A 20,542-nucleotide genomic window follows, 5' to 3' on the forward strand; every position below is an offset into this window, starting at 1 on the left:
ATAGTCGCTACCCCCCCATGATGGCTACACGGCACCCATGTTCCTACAGAGAGGCAGGTGTTATGAATCACTTTCATTTAAAGAAATAGGAAGCAAGCAGAGAAATAATAAAAAGCAAGCCAGGAAAGAAGGGAGGGTGGGAGAGAGGGGACGCTACCAATACTTGGTGTTTTAATAAAATTACATAAATAGCAGTGATCTAGTTGTTTGAAGCATTAAGCAGGAGATTCGAGTATCTGTCAAGAAGCAATAACGGGTAAAGGCTTTGAAAAGGCAACTTGAATATTGATAAGTTGGAGCTGAAGGAGTATAGCATCAAACCACAAGCAAAGAAAGAAAGAAAAAGAAAGACTGAACATTCATGAGGCCCTGTTGGGTGCACCAGCCCAGCTAATTCCTGTACGGGATCTTTTCTTTTTTTTCTCGCAGCTATGAAAATTGAAGCTCCACAAAGTTAAATAATTGCTCATAGTCACACATGACAGAGTCAGAATAGTAAATCCCCGTCTTAGTCTGCTCGAGCTGCCGAAACAAAATACTGCAGCCTGGGTGGATTAAACAACAGAAATTTATTTCTCATAGTTCTTGGGGCTTGGAAGTTCAAGGTCACGGTGCCTGCATGGTTGGGTCCTGGTGAGGCCCTCTTCCTGTCCTGCAGATGGCCACCTTCTCGTTGTGTCCTCACACGGCCTTTGCTTGGTAGGGCAAGCTCTCAGGTGTCTCTTCTTATAAGGATACTAACCTATCAGTCCCAGGCCCTGCCTTCATGACCTGATTATCTATCTCCAAAAGCCCCATCTCCAAATACCATCACATTAGGGGTTAGAGCTTCAACACAGGAATTTTGAATGCAAATGATCAGTCCATAACAATCTCCTTGACTTGAATTTCTTGTTTTTTTACATCCTAGAGAGGAGGTGGCAAGAACTCCATGTTTTTCCCTTTTTCTTCCCACTCATGCGCCAAATTGTCCTGGGTAACCTGATCTACTCAGCGTCAGGACCAACTACCTCATGCTACTGGGAGTCCCCATAAACTGTTGAGTTGCTGGCTGCAGGGAGCTCTCAGCGAGCCCAGATGGCCTGGGTCATTAGAGAGGCTTTCTTCCCCTGCATCTCCACGTTCATCTTTTAAATGTTAGAACCAGTTATGTTCAGCAGATTCCTTAATAACATTACGTGTCGTTCCGTGGCAATGTTTCCCCCTTTTGGACAAGAGATTGCTTTGGACTGAAGAACCAGAATGAGAGTTAAAGAGAACTCTCAGCAGTCCAGGTTTCTTTAAGAAAAGTGAAGCTGAGTCAGAAGAAGTGGTGTCCATCCCTTTGTTTCCCCCCTCAGGGCCCCACGGCGCTGCACGTACAGCTGATAATGGAACGGCTGCTGAGAAGGATCAACCGGACCGTGATTGGGATGAGCCGACAGTCTCCCCACATCGTGAGTGTCGCCCAGGGGACCACACAGCCACCGCGGCCTCTTAGTGTCCCACCCCGCCTGCCCAGTGGGGGGCTTCGGGGAGCAGTGCCTTGGGACCAAATTCACGTAGGCCCCTCCCATCCCAGTTTCCAGTCGGCGCTGCGGGCTGGGTGGCATAGCTCCCTCGGGAAATGAATGGGGTCTAGAACCTTACAGCCCCCCTGGATGAGTGACTCTTTGTTATAACTGTGAGTAAATCTGATGCTGATTTTCTCTTGAGGGAAAATGATCCACCGGGGAGGTAGGGGAGGCGAATGGGGGATAATTTTAAAGGATCTCGCCAATACACATCATGCGGATCCATTCTTAAGGAGTCTTGCTCATATGGAAGGTGAAACAAAAGCCTCTTATAATATATTAAAGCAGAGACCCACTGAGATATGCAGGCGCCCTAGGTGGACTGAGAACTTGGGACCCATTCGACCTAATGCTCTTTAAATATTTGCTTAATATTTTATTTCACGAAAATATGAGCCTTTGTGAGCAGAAAACTAGGGGTTTAGCTGACTGCATTTAGCATTTCCTCTATTGTCTCAAGCAGTTTAGTTGTAATTCTCAATGTACGCATGCTCTGTGTGGATGGATCTGCCTTCGTTAGAATGATAACAGTAATATTATCAGTATGTCCAGCCAGCATGATGATAATGGTAGTAGTCACTGTTAGCTCATTTTTGTGTGTGTGCTAGAAAGTATCTTAAGCACTTTATATTTCATTGAAAGTTCACACCAAGCTCCATTTTGCAAATGAGGAAACGTGCAAAAACCTGAGCAAGGTTACACAACCACCAGGTGATTGAGGTGGGCTTTGGGCCTGGGCAACCAGCCTGGAGGCAGTGCCTTGCATGCTGTCAGCCATGCCCACCCCCAGCAGCTCACCAAGTTATGTTCCCAACTATGCGCTATAGTCACCATGAGAGGAATTCTGATAAGTTCAGTTTTCCCCTTCGCATCATATTCCCCGTGATATTTAGTGTGCTTATAAATCGGTGCCCTGTGGTACCATCCAGCCCTTGTGGTTCAAGGAAAAACCATTTAAAGAACTTGGGATTAGCATGCTGTTAGAAATGCCAGTGTTGCCCTGGCCTCTTATTCTCCCCCTGTTATGTCTATTAAATGTCAGATAAAAAGTGTGATTGAGACCAGAGGTAACTGTTGAAAGGCCAAGTTGTATCATCATTAAAATGAAGCATCTTTTACTAAAGGTGCATCTTTTGCGATGCTAAAATCTCTGATTAGATTTTAATCAGAGGACATAGAAAAAGAACTATCCCAAATTGCTATGGTAAATAAAAACCATTTATTCAACAAATATGTATTAAGAAACTACTGTAAGCCAGGCACTGTTCTAGATGCTGGGGATATATCAGGAAGCAAAACAGACTAAAATCACTACCTTAGAGAAGCTTACATTCTAGCAAGAACGATAACAAAAAAATAAATGGCAGAGTATTAGAAGGCTATAAGTGCTATGGAGAAAAAAATGAGTGGGATAAGGGGAGTTAGGGTAGAAGAGTTACAATTTATGTAAGCTGATTAAGAATGGCTTTCCTGGGTCTTCCCTGGCAGTCCAGTGGTTAGGACTCTACACTTTCACTGCCAGGGACCCAGGTTCGATCCCTGGTCAGGGAACTAGAATCCCACAAGCCGCGTGGTGCAGCCGGAATAAAAAACAGGCTTTCCTGAAGGGGTAAAATTTGGACAAACACTTGGCAAAGGCCTGGAGAAACAAATAGTGTTAGGTGCTGATGGTAATGCAAACTATATGCTGGTTTGGCAATATATATCAAAGCCTTAGTACAATAAATTTACATCACTTTATAATTAGAAAAATAAACATTTTTAAACAAAAGAGACCTAAGACAGACATTCATTCAGAGAGAGGTGTACGTGGATAGTATTTCACTGTTTTTGTGTTTAGGAAGTTATTCTCTCCATCCCAGGAACAGCTGTATTTTCATCTCCTCTGTGCCAAGTTCACTTAAATTTGTGTTGTTTTCATAACTATATGAATACAAGAGGATACTACCTTAGATACTTGCCCTCTGGCTAGAAAATTAAGTCTGTGGCTCAAATATGGTTGGACTAGGGGAAAGCAAGTTGAATATGTAATTCCTGGCCTCAAGAATGGAAATGATGGTAATCATCTAATTATCCGATCCCTTTCTTCAAACCAGGTCCACAGTCACACGGCATAACATGCTAGGAATCACCGGCCAAAGGATTCTAGAGCTGGTGGAATGACATTGAAGTGGTCCAGCAGGGAGCTCTCCTAGCCTCTCTTCTGCTCTTCCACTCAGTTTTATGACCTCTCTTTTTCCTCTTTGCTTTCCTCCAAGCTCTAATTTATTTAAATGATCTAAGTACTTTGGACGTTTCTCCCTGGACGTCTCTGTTTCACCTCTGTCTCAACAAGCAACTCAGGGGTCTACAAGTTGTTACAGCTTAACTAGTCATCTAGCTGAGATCTTACAGTCAGTAGTATCCCCTGACCTACAGGATTTCAGAGGTCATGGCTATTCATAGGATGAGTGAAGCCCTCCACACTGCTTCACTCAAACCTGGAAGGAGCTTATTTTTAGCAGAAACCGCAAAGCACATGCCTTTGGACCTTTAGAATGCAGTATATTTCCAGCGTGCTGGGGTCCCTGCATAGTTAATTGGGTGGGGAAAACCAAAGTACATGCACCCAAATCTTGCTTTGTCCGTTGGCGGTCTAAGAAGCTGGGGTTTGTGTTTTCGGTCTCCTTCCAGGGGAGTTTCATCGCTTGCATGATTGCCATCCTGCGGCAGATGGACGAGAGCCACTACAGCCACTACATCAGCACTTTCAAGACGAGACAAGACATTATTGTAAGTTGTCTTCATTGGATCCTGGTAACTTTAAGACTTCTCATATTTTGGCAGAACTGAGCCTCATGAGTCTAGGGTTCTCTTCCCACACACCACCAAATGCTGCGTCGCTTTCCACAGTGATTACAGGAGGGAGAGTTTTTCTCTGCCACAGCATTTGAAGAAGAGTACAGTACATATACCAGGAGGTCCTCACGCAGCCACCTAAGTCTCTTGGATTTAGAGAGAGCCCATATTTAGAAACATTTGGGTGACCTCTTTTGCTCTCAGAAGAGGACAGTGTCTCATTTTCAGGGACAGTAGTCACCCATGCCCTGGCAAGGATTTTAGGAGGCAGAGATGTTCATGGTCTTTTAAGATGTGGTTGATGTCATCCTTTTCAGTATTCCCTGGAGAGGGAAACAAAAAGAGGTAATACCTGCCCCAGGTAACAGTTGTAAGTTATCGTCAGTTGAAAATATTCCATTCTCGGACTTCCCTGGTGGCACAGTGGTTAGGAATCCGCCTGCCAACGCAGGGGACACGGGTTCAAGCCCTGGTCCGGGAAGATCCCACATGCCGCGGAGCAACTAAGCCCGTGCGCCACAACTACTGAGCCCATGTGCCACAACTACTGAAGCCCACGTGCCTAGAGCCCATGCTCCACAACAAAGAGAAGCCACCGCAAGAGAAGCCCGGGCACCACAACGAAGAGTAGCCCCTGCTCGCCACAACTAGAGAAAACCCGCGCGCAGCAACGAAGACCCAACGCAGCAAAAAAAATAAAATTAATTAATTAAAAAAAAATAAAGCATTGATATGAAAATTGAGCTTAAAAAAAATATTCCATTCTCTTCTGTTTTAAACAAAAAAATTGTTCTCATAGTTACTATTAAGCATACAGCCGAAGGTGGCCCAAGAGGCTAAGTTAGGTCCCTGGCTGCTTCCCCAGGATCCTTGCCTTCAGGGAATTGTTAGTGGCTGTTAAACATCCCTGAAGGTGAGAATTCCCTGGCCGTCCAGTGGTTAGGACTTGGTGCTTTCACTGCCGTAGCCTGGGTTTAATCCCTTGTCGGGGACCTAAGATACAACAAGCTGCATGACCCCCCAAAAAAAAAAATCCCTGCAGGTATTGTCTTATCTTGTGAAGCAGTGGGCTAGACAGGGAGCTGGATTAACAGGCGAGGTCTCATTGCACTCGTCTTTGCTCTGGGTAACTTCGCATCATTCGTGCGTATTCCAATTTTCTTTATGCTCTAGATTTTCCACTTTCTGCCTTCATTATACTGATAGCATGTGGCCAGTACACCCAAGGATATCCAGCTCTTTCTCTGCCAGTCACTCTCCTTTCTGTGAGGTCTACATGATGGAAAAACACACAAGGAATTGTACTGTTTATTATTATTAGTTGTAATTGATCCAATGATGAACCCTCAGAGCACTGTCTTGGACCACAATAAAGGACTTAATGGGGCTTAGTCTGGAGTCCTGTGTGGACCTCCACGTAGGCCATGCTCTGGCTGGCAGCGTGGTACAGGAATCTGTAGCGATCCGTAGCTGTGCTTGCAGAGATCTGGGCGAGAGAATTAGGAAGAGGGGAGAGGTGGGGAGAGGTGGAAGCCGAGGGTAGCAGTGTTTCTCCTCCGTAGTGGGTTTAAGAACACAGGCTTTAGAACACCCGGATCTGGGTTTGAATTCTGGCTATTCTGCTTCCCTCTATGAAATTTTGGGCAAGCTGTCTAACCTCACTAAACCTCAATTTCCTCCTCTGTAGGATGGTACCTACCTGGGGGCAGGAGGTAGTTAATGTGAGTATTGATGAGTGGACATGTGGAAAATGCCTCACTTTGTGCCTGGCATGTGTTACTAGCTATGAGAACCAACTACTTATAATAATGATAATGATATTACATTATAATTACATATATAATATTATATTATTATTATGTAAGATAAAATTAATATAAAAATAGTGACTTTTTTTCAGATTTCCTTCTGAAAGCAGGAAGAATAAAGAAAGTTATACTAAATTCAAACTCTTGACAATTTGGCTCCGTTAAGTAAGTAAGCAAAAAGAAGAAAACAAACAAACAAACAAACCAGATTTAACTCCTATTTTCCAGGACAGTGGTGGGCTCTTCGCCTGCATCATCTAATTAAAAGAGGATTATTGTCTCCAAGGGAACAGTAGTCATCAGTGGCAGAACTGCAGGGTACAGCTAAGCCCTTTGACCTCCAGTGGACTGTCCTTTCTCTCGCTCCTGCTGCTTCTGAAGAAATCACTTGAAAGACTTCGGGAAGTGGTAGATGAAGTGAAGCCTGGGGTTATCTGTGAAATGCCTTTATTATGTCATCACTGTTTACAGTTCACTGAGAGCACTAGAGTTGAATATAGAGTTGGCGTCAGAAGCAGATAACCGGCATCTACATCCTTGTTTCACAAACCATCAACTCCTGTTGACTTGAGGAAAAAAGTTAATAGGATAGTTAATAAGTAATGGATGCACTTAAAATGGATGATGAAAAACTGAAAAACTTGTGAACTATGTCTATGATTTCAGAATGGAGGGTAGAAAAGTTTGACTCTCCATTGAACCAGAAGGAAGGAGCACAGACTTGAGAGCTGGAATTGCTCCCATTCCTATGCTGTTTGGCATCCGAAGTGTACTGGTTAACCCACAGGACGGGGGTCTCAGAGGAATATTGTTAGAAATAGAACCCAGGCCCTCTGCCTCCCAAGCCCCGTGTTCTTTCTGTATATGTTGTCATTCATGAGCTAGAACTGCACGGTGTAGTGCCAGAGAAATTGGACTGGATTTTCATTTCAGGAATCTGAGTGGAAAATGTCTAAATTTAACTAACTAATAAATTAAAAAGCTTTCCAAACTTTTTAGCTTTGATTTTTAGCCCAATTGTTCTGAGTTACTTTTTCCTCTTAGCCCTGTTTCGAGTAGAATTGCTGTTTTTTCAATACTGGGCTTTTGTTATTAGTTTTTACAGACATGATGAGCCACTGCTATAATCTCTTCCTAAGGACCATTTAGGACCCTCCCCCCAGGCTACGCATGGTAACGTTCCTGGCAGAGGCAGAATCATGACTCTGCTTCTTATTTGTAGCATTTTTGTTCTGTTCTAATAATAATAAGGGAGAATCGGACTCAAAGTTATTAGAAGTATCAGTTTTCTCAGACTCACATACAGAGAACAAACTGGTGGTTGCTAGAGGGGAGGAGGGTAGAGAGATGGATGAAAGCGGTGAAGGGGATTAAGAGATCCTAACTTCCAGCTGTAAAGTAAATAAGTCCCAGGACGTAATGTACACATAGGGAATCCAGTCAGCAATGTTGTAACAACTTTGTATGGTGACAGATGGTAACTGGGCTTATTGTGGTCATCATTTCCTAATGTATAAAACCATCGACTCACTATGTTGTACACCTGAAACTAATATAATATTATGTTAATATTAATTAACTAATATAATATGTTAATTGTAACTCAATTTTTAAAAAACACCAAAAAGTTCAAAAAAAAGAAAAGGTATCAGTTTTCTCACAATTGTTGGTGAATTCTTTTGAAGTACAGTAGATCTATTCAGACAACATTGGCAGCTGAGGACTGAAGATACTATGGCTCTGAACTTGGGATCCAGAATCCCAAGGTCTCTTCCCAGCTCTCCAGCTTCTTGGTTTCTATGGCCTTAAGCCAGTCGTTTAATTTTTCAACAGTCTCAGTTTTATCATTTATAAAATACAATTTTTTAATCCTTCTCTTCCTTATCAGATTATATGATGTAAACATCAAATCGTAGGATACCTGTAAGAATGCTCTGTTGCATACACACTGCTATGTTTAAAATAGATGACCAACAAGAAACTACTGTATAGCACAGGGAACTCTGCTCAATATTCCTTAATAACCTAAATGGGAAAAGAATTTGAAAGAGAATAGATGCATGTATATGTATAACTGATTCACTTTGCTGTACACCTGAAACTAACACAACATTGTTAATCGACTATACTCCAATATAAAAGAAAATTTAAAAAAAATACTCTGTTATCTCTATAAACCTTACTCAAAAGATAGACTGTTATGGGACCCGGGCCATCGTGTTCCTTCCTTTACATCAGTGTGCTGGAGGAAAGGCTTATGAAGTGTAACCCAGTTTTCCCCCAACCATTCCTCCTTTGTCTTCTGCAGGACTTCCTCATGGAAACTTTTATCATGTTTAAGGATCTAATTGGAAAGAACGTCTACGCCAAAGACTGGATGGTCATGAATATGACACAGAGCAGGTGAGACCGACCATCGCAGGGCCAGAGGCACTTGAAAACTTGGGTCTGGAAACTAGGTTTTGACCCTTGTGAAGCATGTTAAATCTCTTTGCTTCAAGTCCACCATCTGTAAAGTAAGCGTCCTCCCGCTTTCGTGGTCCTGGTTTACGTGCTCCTGTTCTTGATTCCATGCAGGCTACTGTGGTCACTCCGACTTGGGCTCTCTGCTCTCTTCTTTCTGCTGTAACCTCCTCATTGCTCTCATGTTGACTGTCAGCATCAGCTTTGCAAGGTGTCTTTCAGTGTCTCCATATGGCCTTCATCATCCTGACATTCAAGGCCTCTGCGTCCTGGCCCACCCTGCTTTTCTAGCCTTGTCTTCCACTGTTTTCCTCTGTATACAACTTGCCCTCCAATCAAACTGGCCTCTTCCCTCCTAACCCTAACCCTGACCCTGACCCTGACCCTGACCCTGAACATGTTCTGTGCCTCCGCTCACACTGCTGCTTCCACCTGCAGTGTCTGCCCCATTGTCTCTGGCCATCAACATGCCTCCCATTCCTTAAGGTCCTTCTCAAATGCCATCTCCAAAGGAAGCCATTCTGATCTGGATGTCATCTTCTCTTCTTTTGATTTCCCCATACCTCTTTGATACCCCCTCCTAGAATTTTCCATATTCTTTGTTGGGTCATGGTTCAATTTACAGGTTACAAATGATCTCCACCAAGTTGTAGATTTCTTAGAACAGGAACCATTCTTTCAAGGCAAAACCTAAGCCAGTGCTTTTCAGTTGCTGGTCCTCAACAAAGACTTGTTGAATGAAAGTGAAATGGACTGAATACAGATAGTAAAAGAGATTCAGGATTTTTAAAGAGCTAAATAAAGTAAATCATTATGATAGCATTATTGTTAACTCTCCGTGGTCCTGATACCTGATTAGAAAAACCCTTCCCAACTATGTACAGATTAGAGAAACAATTGCATCCGAAGTCCTAGACTTTAAAACGTTAGCATCACGATGGAGCAAAAGGAGCCCTGGTCTGAGGCTCGGGAGCCCTGGCTTGTCCTCTGAGCTGTACCCTGAACTGGCTAAATTGTGATGCAGCCTTGAGCTGTGCTACTAGTCAGTTCAAGAAACTGATCTTCAGTAACCTTCTCTGTAGAATGTGCTGTTGTTGGTCTCTAAGGACCTTGATAGATCTAAAGGTCTTAGATTGTCAAGTCCAGGTTTGATTTGCTTTGGCTTTTAACATAGATGGAAAATGTTTCAAAGAGCATGAAGTTGCCTTCTTTATCCAGTGTGTTTTTCCTCCCCTAGGGTTTTCCTCCGTGCCATAAATCAGTTTGCTGAGGTTCTCACAAGATTCTTCATGGATCAGGCAAGCTTTGAACTTCAGGTAAGCATGCGACTCACCTAGGAGTTCCTTGAGTTCTCAGCCAAAGCAAGAGAACCGTTTCATTTTGGAAAACATCACCTCAGATTTTTTTATCATAACACAAATACACACAAACACACCTGCTTGCAGGTAGGCATGCAGGTATTCCTCTACCTACAAACGGTTCAGTGTCCAAAGAGCAGTTTGTATAAACACCTGTTTGAAAGTCCAAAGTGATAGCAAAACTGGTGATCACTAGCTCCATCTTCATTCATTCGTTCATCCAACAAATATTAGAGAGTTATATGTACAGGGCACTATTCTAGTCCCTGGTGAAGGCAGACAAGGTCCTGCTTCCATTACAGGGTACATTTTGTTGGTGATGTGCTTTTGCTGTGATATGGCCTGTGTTTGTATCTATGGAACTTTGGAAGTAGAGAGTCATAAGCAGAGGAGATTATATATACATATTGCATATACATATACATGTTTATATGTGTATATACATATGTGTTTATATGTGTATGTGTGTATATATATCAAAATGGTTATATACGTGTGTGTATTTATACACACACACACATAAGTACCTATGCCAAAATGGAATCAAGCTGTACAGTTCTTTGGTAACCTGTTAATCTACTTTATTTACTTTTTCTGTGATCTTTTCGATGATAATAAATATTTTCACAGTATTTTTAATGGCTGAATACAGTGCATTGTATGGCTGGACCATGGTTTATTTAACCGAATTCTTCTTATGAGCATTTAGATTGTTTCCATTTTCTGTTATTATGTTCAATAGCAGTGTGAGGGCCTTCCTTGTTTTAAATATTTTTTTAAATACCCATAAATATGTTACCAGGATGAAGTCCTAAAGTATTTACTAGTCAAAAATTTGGCAGATTGTCAGGGCTTTTGATAAGTATTGCCAAACTACTTACTATAAATAGGTACACTTCTGGCAACAATTTTCCTTTATCCCAGGAGTAAAGACAAATATAATAGTTTGGATTATTTTTAAAAGCTTGATATTAATAAAGCATTAAAACTTTCAGGGATGAATAATTGAAACACAGGAGAGAAAAGGAAGTCCCGTGGATTTTATTTTGGATTTTTTTCCCATTAATTTCTGGCGAGTGCATTTGTACCATGTGGCACTGTTTTATTATGACTCATATTAATGTTGTTTTCTGTTTCTTTGCACCCACACCATTAATTTTGAACAGCTCTGGAACAATTACTTCCATTTGGCAGTCGCTTTTCTCACCCATGAGTCCCTTCAGCTTGAAACCTTCTCACAAGCCAAGCGCAACAAAATTGTAAAAAAGTAAGTGTCCTCTATAACTTGCTTATGATTGGGAAGGCGATTCTTCCATTTCTATTTGGAGCAGGAGTTTTGGTATCACAGAAATTACTCTTCAGTGGTTACCCGTGTTGTTAGTGAGATAGGTCTTAAAATAATCATTTAATAGACCTCAGATTTCCCCAGATTCGCATCTCTTCTCAGGGGCCCATTCGTTTTCAAATCAACCATCACATTCTATTATAGAATCTCTACATAAAGAGGCACTGAAGCCAGCCAGTCCTCCCATCACCAGGAACAGCTGCCATCTGCTGGCAGCTTGTCCAAATTGCAGGCATAGTGCCTCTCTGTCTCATGCTTCACAGAGCAGACTCCTTTGGCACCATTGGTCTACCTCCCAGTTTCAGTCACTTTAGCAGAGAAGCCAAGAGTAACACATCACCTAAAAGCACCCTCCAGATTCCTGGCTCACAATTCAAAATGGACCTGTGTGCAAGAGTGATGAGAGATTTAGGGAAGACTTTCATTGCTTTCACCTCAAGTCTGTTCTGAAGTTCATTGAGAGCCTGGGAACTCAAAGGCTGTGTGATTAAATAGAACTTGAGAAATTTATCATTTAAAAGCTGTGAATTTTAGTTCTGTTCCCCTCCTAGCATGTCTGGGACTCTAGGCAAATTATTTAACATCCCTCTTGCTCCTCCCTAAAATACTAAGATTGGTGGCTAAGTGATTGAGATTTAGTGATTGCACTTTCAAAGATAAAAGTAAAACCTGTTTTGTAGATTTCCTTGTGGGCTGGGTATCAAGAGATATTTGATTTTTAAGATGGACACCTTAATCTTATTCTTTAGAATACCTTAAATGACATAACTTCATTCAAGGATGTATTTGATTTTGGTTAAATGACCATAAGTGAAATGAGTTGACACCAAGTCTGATAAATAAAGTGGCTAGTTAGGATTAATGATTCTGGTTTTGGTCAAAGGAAAGTGTGACTGTAAGTACAATCCATGTAAAAATATATGCATGTGGGCAAAGATAAACCTTAGGAAATAAAAACATTTATATTAAGCTTATAGGAATGTGAATGAATTTTTTTTCAAGACTTCTCTGATTTTTAGTAAAAGCATCAACAGTAGTATTAATAAGCAATAAGAATAGTTATCATTTATTATCTATTATGTGCCAGACATGGACCACATATGCTTATATAATAATAATAAAATTAGCTTAGGTACCTTTGTTAAATAGGAATAGTAAGAAAAATTTTTCAATATGATTTTTATACTGGCTTCTGAAGACACTTCCAAAGCAAGAATTTGAAAAAAAAAATGTTTGGTGCAATAGTATCATAAGTAGAAAACACAAAATCGTGCTGGCAGGGTAGGTCATAAGTCCATATTCTAACTCCTTGGGAACATTTACAGCACTTACTTTTGACCCACCCTATTTCTATTTTCTAAGCCTCCAGCCTCTGATATGGTATATGGTGTGGGGCAGCCCTAGGCATATGTGTTCTTTAAGAGATTTTCAGGTGACTCTGATTCACCTCCGCCCAAGAACCACTGTCTAGATCAATGCTTCTCTACTCCTTTTTCCTCCATTGTCAACTCCTGTAAGGAACCTTTTTAGAAAATGTTTTTCTAATCGCACCCCCCCATGAAATATTAATACCACAGATACACCATATATCAGTTTATGTACTAAATGTATATCTGTACTTTATACATAAAAACAGGAAGCTTTTTTTTGCCCCCATGGACCAATTTTCACCCCTTCAGGGACACTGTCACCCCCACTGAGAATGTATGTCTAGAGATTCCCAATGTGAGTGCTTTGAAGAGTGTCCTGGTGTGGATAAGGGTTACTCAAATATAAGTATATAAAGGCGAGCCACATTACTGTGTAAGTCATCCCTCATTCATCTTCCTTTTCTTTAGTGTTTGTTGTGTTTTATTTTATTTTTTTGCTTAAGAGCAACCAGCGTGTTTCTCACTCTTCCCTCTTCAATAAAGTTTGTTAATCTCATTTTCTCAGTGATTTTTTGACACTTACGTTGGTCTTCCTCCTGCTGTGAAAGTCCCCCCACCTCTATGTGGCTCAGTTCTTGGGGGCTTTTTTAGGTATCGACCACATCTCTTTGTGGGATCTTAGTTCCCTGACCAGGGATCGAACCCTCACCACCTGCAGTGGAAGCACAAGTCTTAACCCCTGGACCACCAGGGAAGTCCCTCGACCACATCTCTTAATGTGATTTTGCCTCGAGACCTACCTTAATTGTGACCTAGAGGAACACAGGCTCTTTTACTTCCCTCATCATTGTATTATGTGTTCTCGTTTCTACTGCACATCTTTCTCCTGGTTTATGATCTTCTTCCTAGATACGGGGACATGAGAAAGGAAATCGGCTTTAGGATCCGGGACATGTGGTATAACCTGGGTGAGTGTATAACCCAAACAGGCCCACACACCACTCCTGGGCAACACGCATCCCACGATGAATTCTTTTCCATTTTAATTCCAAGAATCCTGAGATTGATTTCTCTGTGTGTCTGGAAGTGCAAGTTGACTTGTCAGTCTCTTACGACATCACATGTTATCAGAAAACAATATTTAGTCACTCACTTCTGAATTGATTTACCCACATAAACTTTTTCTTTTCTTGTGGGCCCTGTGGAGGAAGATTGTAGCACTTTACTTCCGGTGAAATTATTTTTTTTCACGTCCTCACTTACTTTCATTTCAGGTCCCCACAAAATCAAATTCATCCCATCCATGGTGGGTCCCATTCTGGAGGTCACACTGACCCCCGAAGTAGAGCTCCGGAAAGCCACCATCCCCATTTTCTTTGATATGATGCAGTGTGAGTTCAATTTCAGTGGAAATGGCAATTTCCATATGGTAAGGAGTGGTGGACCTGTCATCTTACTAATGCACATAGAGTCAACTCTTATTTATTTTCTTTCTATATAGAGAAGCAGTAGCCTGAATAAAACAAATCAAAGGTGATCTAAAAACTTCTTTTTTTGCATTTTATTTTGTAAAGCAATTAGGCATAGTATCAGATATTCCAACCAAGGCCCTAGAAGCAGCCTTTTCTGCTGCGTGTGTTTCCTAAAGAAGCACCCTTATCTCTGGATGATTAAAATTTGACTTCATGCAGTTTAATCCTATCTCTTGCAAATATTGCAGAGGATTGAGGGAATGGTGCAGGGGTCTTTAGCTTTGAGACCTTAGTCTGCCTGATATATTTTTCCTATGCTTCAATTTCCTTATCTATACAGTATATTAGTATTGAATGGAAGATTTTGCAGCTATGAAGCTCTGCAAAAGCAATCCCATTGTCAAGACTTCGACAAGAACCAAAAATAAAATGGAAAATTAGAATCATTAAGCTATTTTTGTATGCATAGTTGTGATTGGATAATAATGTTTGGGGTAATTTTTTTTCGTAAATATAAAGCAAAGGACAGAGTAGCACAAGGCTGCTTTAGAAAGTTTTGATATTAATGGATGATGTGAAGCGGGGTCTTCCTCTACGTATGTTGGAATTAGTTTACAATTCAGTAAAGGGGTTGGGTCAAATCTAGAAAAGTTGGCTCGATGTCTTTCGTGTCTTCTGAGAATGTGGCATTCTCCTGTGAAATTCTGCCTCTGCTTTCAGTTTGAGAATGAGTTGATCACAAAGCTGGACCAAGAGGTAGAAGGGGGAAGAGGAGATGAACAATACAAGGTCCTTCTGGAAAAACTGTGAGTATTTCAGAAACAAAATCTCACGTTGATTGCATCATTTAGTGATGGAGGAAAACAGGCTTCTGCTGCCCTTACAGACCAATCGAGTAGTCTCAGCATCCCTGGGGTCACAACCATGAATGGTTCTCGGGGGGTGGGGGGGTTCATGGAGTTTACACCATCCACTGCTGACATTTGTTTATCTGCTGTGAGTCAAATGTTCATGTTTTCCTGGCCAGCCCGGCCCTCGAGAACAGAGCAGCTGGAGGAGAGAGGGAGATGGACAGAGTGGTGGCATTTTGCCCAGTGTTTGAAATGCTGAACTTTAACAAAAGTGCTAGCACCTCTAATTATGGCTTCGAAGCAATAATTTAAAGGAGAAGGGAAAAACATTTCAAGGTCCACTTTACATTTAAAAATACCTTATGCCCTGTGAAGGATGTCTGAGAACACCAGGTACAGCTCCAGCCCTTTTCACTGCCCTCCCCACACCCCAAGCCAACACATTCATTCCCTCCCTGTGCTCACATTATCCCACTGTTCCCCATCCATACCCTGACAGACCTTTGCCTGTCACCCTCTGTCCCTCTTACTCTCCTTTGCATGTATGGAATGACAGTATAACAAGAGTGGTTAAAAACACTTAGATGTTGGAGAGAGAGATTGTGCTTCAAATCCTGCTTTCTCCACATACTAGGATTTTGACTTTGGACAGATGCTCTAACCTATACAACGCCTCTTTTTTTTTTGGTCATCTACAATGATAAGATCTGTATTTTGGTGAGGATTAAATGAGATGATGCATTAACACAGTGTCTGTCACAGAGCTCATGCTGAACAAATGTTGGCTGCTCTGGTGTTCGTTACTGTTATTATCTGCAGATCTTCCCAGCCTCCTGGGTTGTAACTACCCTAGACTGTTCGTTTCTTGTGTTCTCTGAACTTTTATGATATTGGCCAACTCTGTCACCTGTTGATTGGGTTCGTGCCTAAGTCTTTCTGGGATTTACCTGCTTCATGGACGTGGTGGGCACTAGACTGAGCTGAGGACGGGGACTCTCCCAACTCTGTTTTTCATTTTTCAAAGATTTTTTTAAGGAACTAGCACACAGGGTGCTCAGAAATGGAACTGATGACTTGTCTGTATTTTAAAGAACTAGAAGTCTGTCTTATTTTGTTTGTAATGGATGATAAGATCGTTTGTTGATCTTTTCATCCTATATCCATTTGGTCTGCCTATTTGAGATTCAGACCTTTCAATTTATCACTTCTGCAGTTCTGATCTCATACAGGAATTAAGTGCAGGTGTTACACACACATACAAACGCACACAACATTTACAAGTGATAATAAAACTACACTTTAAAAAAAATCCTACAGTTGACTTTTCACATACAGATCTTATTTTTCCTTCATTCTTCTTGGATCACGAATGCAGAAAAATATGACTGCACAAATTTCCAGTGCTCAAGAATAATTCTAGAGTCTGGACTAATGCTTTGAACCCATTTTTTCTCCTGTTCCCAAAGTTTTCTCCTAATTGTCTAATCTGAGAAGCTCCTATAGAAGCTTCGCTCTATTTGGGTCCAGAGGGAGAGGATTTAGACCAAAAGTTTAACCTCCATCTACCTATTTACAACTGTGCATTTTTTCCCTGAAAATAACACTTTTTTTTTTAAACATCTTTATTGGAGTATAACTGCTTTACAATGGTGTGTTGGTTTCTGCTTTATAACAAAGTGAATCAGCTATACATATACATATATCCCCATATCTCCTCTCTCTTGCGTCTCCCACTTTTATCCAAAGAGCCACATGTCTAGAAGTGTAGTAGGTTCCTAGGTTCCTCTAGGCTGGGCATCAGCCCAAGATTCTCCATAGTTCCCTCAGGATGCCCTGAAGTGCTAGGCCTTAGGGAGAATAAAGACGGAGAAAAGATGGTCCTTTCAAATGAGTAGAGCAATCAGATAGCACACACAATCCTTTTGGGCAAAGGTTCTCGTTTCTGTGGTATTGACAGAAGACAAAAACAAAAAACAAATACAAATAGAAATTCAAAGAAGGGCATCGTGGGCTGGGATCCTCAGTGATGATAGGGCTTGAGCTACAGACCTCAGGAAAACGTAGAACTTGAGTAACAGCGAGGAGCCTTGTAAGTGAAGGACCCAGGCTAGCACAGACTGGAGTTACAAGAAGGGTGTGTGTCTCCTGGTCTGGCGCCACCTGCTGCCAGGACCATGGACAGCGCTCATAGGCGGTGCTGGAGTGACCGTGTGGAACATGGGCATTTGTCTCTATCTCTGCCCCACAGGCTTCTAGAACATTGCCGGAAACATAAATACCTCTCCAGCTCCGGAGAAGTATTCGCGCTCCTGGTCAGCAGCCTCTTAGAGAATCTCTTGGACTACAGAACCATTATCATGCATGACGAGAGCAAGGAAAACCGCATGAGCTGTACCGTTAACGTGCTGGTACGTGCCACGCCCCTGGGATGGCGAGAGGGCAGTGCCCGGCCGCCCCTGCACCCCATGGCGCAGCTCTAAGTAGATCCGGCAGACACAAAAGGTCCCCTGGGACCACCTTTCCAGAGTCCGTGTCCTGCTGAGTCTTAATTGGAATGGCCAACTCAGCTTTGAACTCACAGATGCCAGCTGCCTCAGACCTTGAGGATAAATGTGGAAACAGGGATGGAAAATGCAACATAAGCTCTTGACTCAACTCTCTTACCGAAGGCCATCCTCAACCTGTTTCTCTGTCTTGTTTTTATGTGGTTGCTTTATTGTTGGGATTATTCGACACGGACAAAAATGCATTAAAAACAATATACCATGAGTAGAGAATTAGTCCATGAAATCCTCTAGGTGGTAGAACCCTGTGGTCTTGCCTTTCCTTAGACAGTTGTAACTGGGACCACAGACCTCAGAGGTTTAGGCTGCCATACACTCCTTTTCATGTAAATCAAAAACCTACCACCTCTGATTCCCTGAGAAAACAGAACATCAGGTGATTTGGGTATGACCCAGCTGTCTATTCACCTAGAAGTTTCCCTCACCTTTCCCAGAAGCATGGTCCTAAAAGAATTCAACTTTTCTGCTTTATAAATTGTCACTTCCTTATTTTGTTGGGGGTATTTGTTAAAGGGAAAGAAGAAAGTCTTTGGAAAAGTGACACTTGAAAAGTGCAAGTAGTGGTTTGTCCATTTTTGTGGCAAGCTCATCAATAATGGCTTTGTGTTGGTATTTTGTGACTTTTTTTGTAGAATTTTTACAAAGAAAAGAAGAGAGAGGACATCTACATAAGGTAAGCTGAAAGAAATTTCTGCTTTTGCTGTTTATCTCAGGACTTTATGATTTACTTCTCCAATAAATGAAAACAATAAGCCCCAACACCGTGCTTGCTGCTTCGAGAGATTCCAGAAAGTATGTGATACGCTCCCTTCTTCCTAAAAGGGTAAACGCTTTAGACAGATACACAAGTAAGTACAATACGAGGAAGTGTAGAGGGAAGATCGTGTCGGGATTCCAGGAAAGGATAGAGGGCTCTGGCCAGGTAACCGGGGAAAACAGCACAGGAAAGACGTGAAATTCACCCTCTGTCAAGGACTGTTAGCCCGGTGTGCAGGAAGCCCTGAGCGTGAAACCAACTTGGATGTAAACTACGTGCGTTTTCCTGGGGAAACGTTCCTTAGCTTTCATGAGCTTCCCAAAGGGGTCTGTGACGTTAAAAAAATTTTTTTAAACATCACTGCCTTAAACGAAGAGTACAAAGTAGCATAGGCAGAGTAGGAAAGACACACAGGCTGGAAGCAGCACAAAGACTTAAGGAATAGGAAGTAACTATTCCTGCCGCCTGGCTGTGGCGTGAGCCAAATGTCCCATCAACTCCCTGGCAGCAGAATGCCTCCTTTCTCCCATTCTGACCAGATACTTGTACAAGCTGCGGGATTTGCACCGGGACTGTGAGAACTACACCGAAGCTGCCTACACTCTGCTTCTACATGCTGAACTCCTGCAGGTAAGCGGATCAGGTGTGCGGTACGTCAGCCGCCCAGCCCGTTGGGACCGCATCCTGTATGATTCTGATGGGAAAGTTCCCTACTCAAGGGGGACCCTTTTATCCAAGAATGTTTTCATACCTTCTAAATAGGCACAGCTAGTAATGCTGCAGTGAACCCGGGGGTGCAGGTGTCTCTTTGATAGCTTCACCCTACCCACTTTTCTTTATCTCCATTGCTACCATCTTGGTCCAAGTTATCATTTTTAGCCTCCTACTGCATCTCCCTGCCTCCATTCTTGTCCCTAGCAATTAATTTTCTTGTATAATTTAAATTTTATTTTATACCTAAATAATACATGTATATTGTTCTAAGCTTTGGAATTAAAAACAGGAGTCCTCTGCTTCACCACTTCCCCTAAGGCAGCCATTCACAGTTCATACTCAAGATTGGGGCACCAGAAAGCTTATTGTATATGGGTTAGGGAGGAAGGCTTGTTGACTGTGGGATGATCAGAGAGAAACCACAGTGTCAGTGACTGTAGGTCTTTTCGTTTGTGCTGCTCAGAAAATTCAGCCCTCCTATCCTGGCATAAGGTATGAGGTGTGGATGCCACTTTTTCCCCATAGAGCTACTCAGTAGGGATGCTGCGTATTAAGTATAGTCCACATTTTCATCATTTCCACATTTTCATCATCGGTATGAGATCCCATCTTGATCATGTACTAAATCACCGTATGGAGGGTCGGGGGGAACCTCTTTCTAGATTTTACATATTTTGCATGGGTCTCTGTCAACTCATGCACCAGGACCACACTGTTTCAATTATCAGTATGTTTTATGACCTAGTAGTTTCTCTTCATTTCTTTTCTTTTTCAGAGTTTTCCACCTTATTCCTTTTTGTTTATTTTTTCACATGGACTTTGGAATCATGAAATTTAAAAATTAATTTAGGGGAGAATTTCCATGTTTATAAAATAGCATTTTCTTATCCAAAAGCATGATATGACTTTCCATTTGTTCAGGTCTGCTTTTGTGCCCTCCTGTGGTGTGTGAACATTTTCTGTGTAGAAGTCTTGAATATTCCTTGTTATGTTGATCCTTAGATATCTTTTCTTTTTAGTTTAATTATGGTTAAATACATATAAAATAAAATTTACCATCCTAGGCATTTGTAAGTGTATAATTTAGTGGCATTAAGTATATTCACATTGCTGTGCCCCGGTACCTGATCATTTTGGGTTTATTCTTGCAGGGGTCATTTCTTCTGTTATCTTCAGCACGGTTATTATTTATATGAAATCTATCTCTGATTTATTTCCAAATATGTTAATTTTGACCCCACTACTCAATTCTCTCATTATTTGTGGTAGGTTTTCAGTTGGCACCCTTTGTGAATGGATTGATTATGAAGAATACAATCATTGCTTTCACATGACAGTTTTACCCCCTTTTTTGCATTTTTATGCTTCTGATTTCTCTCTTTCATCTGTACTGCGTGGTAACCAGTACAACAGTCATGATGCTTGGCAGCCTCACCTCATTCCTGACCT

General features: G+C 41.7%; 1 protein-coding gene across 2 annotated transcripts in view; it reads left to right on the forward strand.

The window, feature by feature from the left end:
- Nucleotides 1-20,542, forward strand: part of DOCK5 (dedicator of cytokinesis 5) — a 215,571-nt gene that overhangs the window by 151,686 nt on the left and 43,343 nt on the right. For both annotated transcript variants that reach the window (XM_068552741.1, XM_068552742.1), the window contains 11 exons: nucleotides 1,341-1,436; nucleotides 4,227-4,325; nucleotides 8,508-8,602; nucleotides 9,900-9,978; nucleotides 11,187-11,287; nucleotides 13,645-13,703; nucleotides 14,010-14,164; nucleotides 14,928-15,013; nucleotides 17,307-17,466; nucleotides 18,255-18,295; nucleotides 18,919-19,009. In XM_068552741.1, the coding sequence (XP_068408842.1) occupies nucleotides 1,341-1,436; nucleotides 4,227-4,325; nucleotides 8,508-8,602; nucleotides 9,900-9,978; nucleotides 11,187-11,287; nucleotides 13,645-13,703; nucleotides 14,010-14,164; nucleotides 14,928-15,013; nucleotides 17,307-17,466; nucleotides 18,255-18,295; nucleotides 18,919-19,009 (1,062 nt within the window). The remainder of the gene's footprint in view (nucleotides 1-1,340; nucleotides 1,437-4,226; nucleotides 4,326-8,507; nucleotides 8,603-9,899; nucleotides 9,979-11,186; nucleotides 11,288-13,644; nucleotides 13,704-14,009; nucleotides 14,165-14,927; nucleotides 15,014-17,306; nucleotides 17,467-18,254; nucleotides 18,296-18,918; nucleotides 19,010-20,542) is intronic.

The sequence above is a fragment of the Eschrichtius robustus genome, chromosome 10, assembly GCF_028021215.1.
Source record: "Eschrichtius robustus isolate mEscRob2 chromosome 10, mEscRob2.pri, whole genome shotgun sequence".
NCBI lineage: Eukaryota > Metazoa > Chordata > Mammalia > Artiodactyla > Eschrichtiidae > Eschrichtius > Eschrichtius robustus.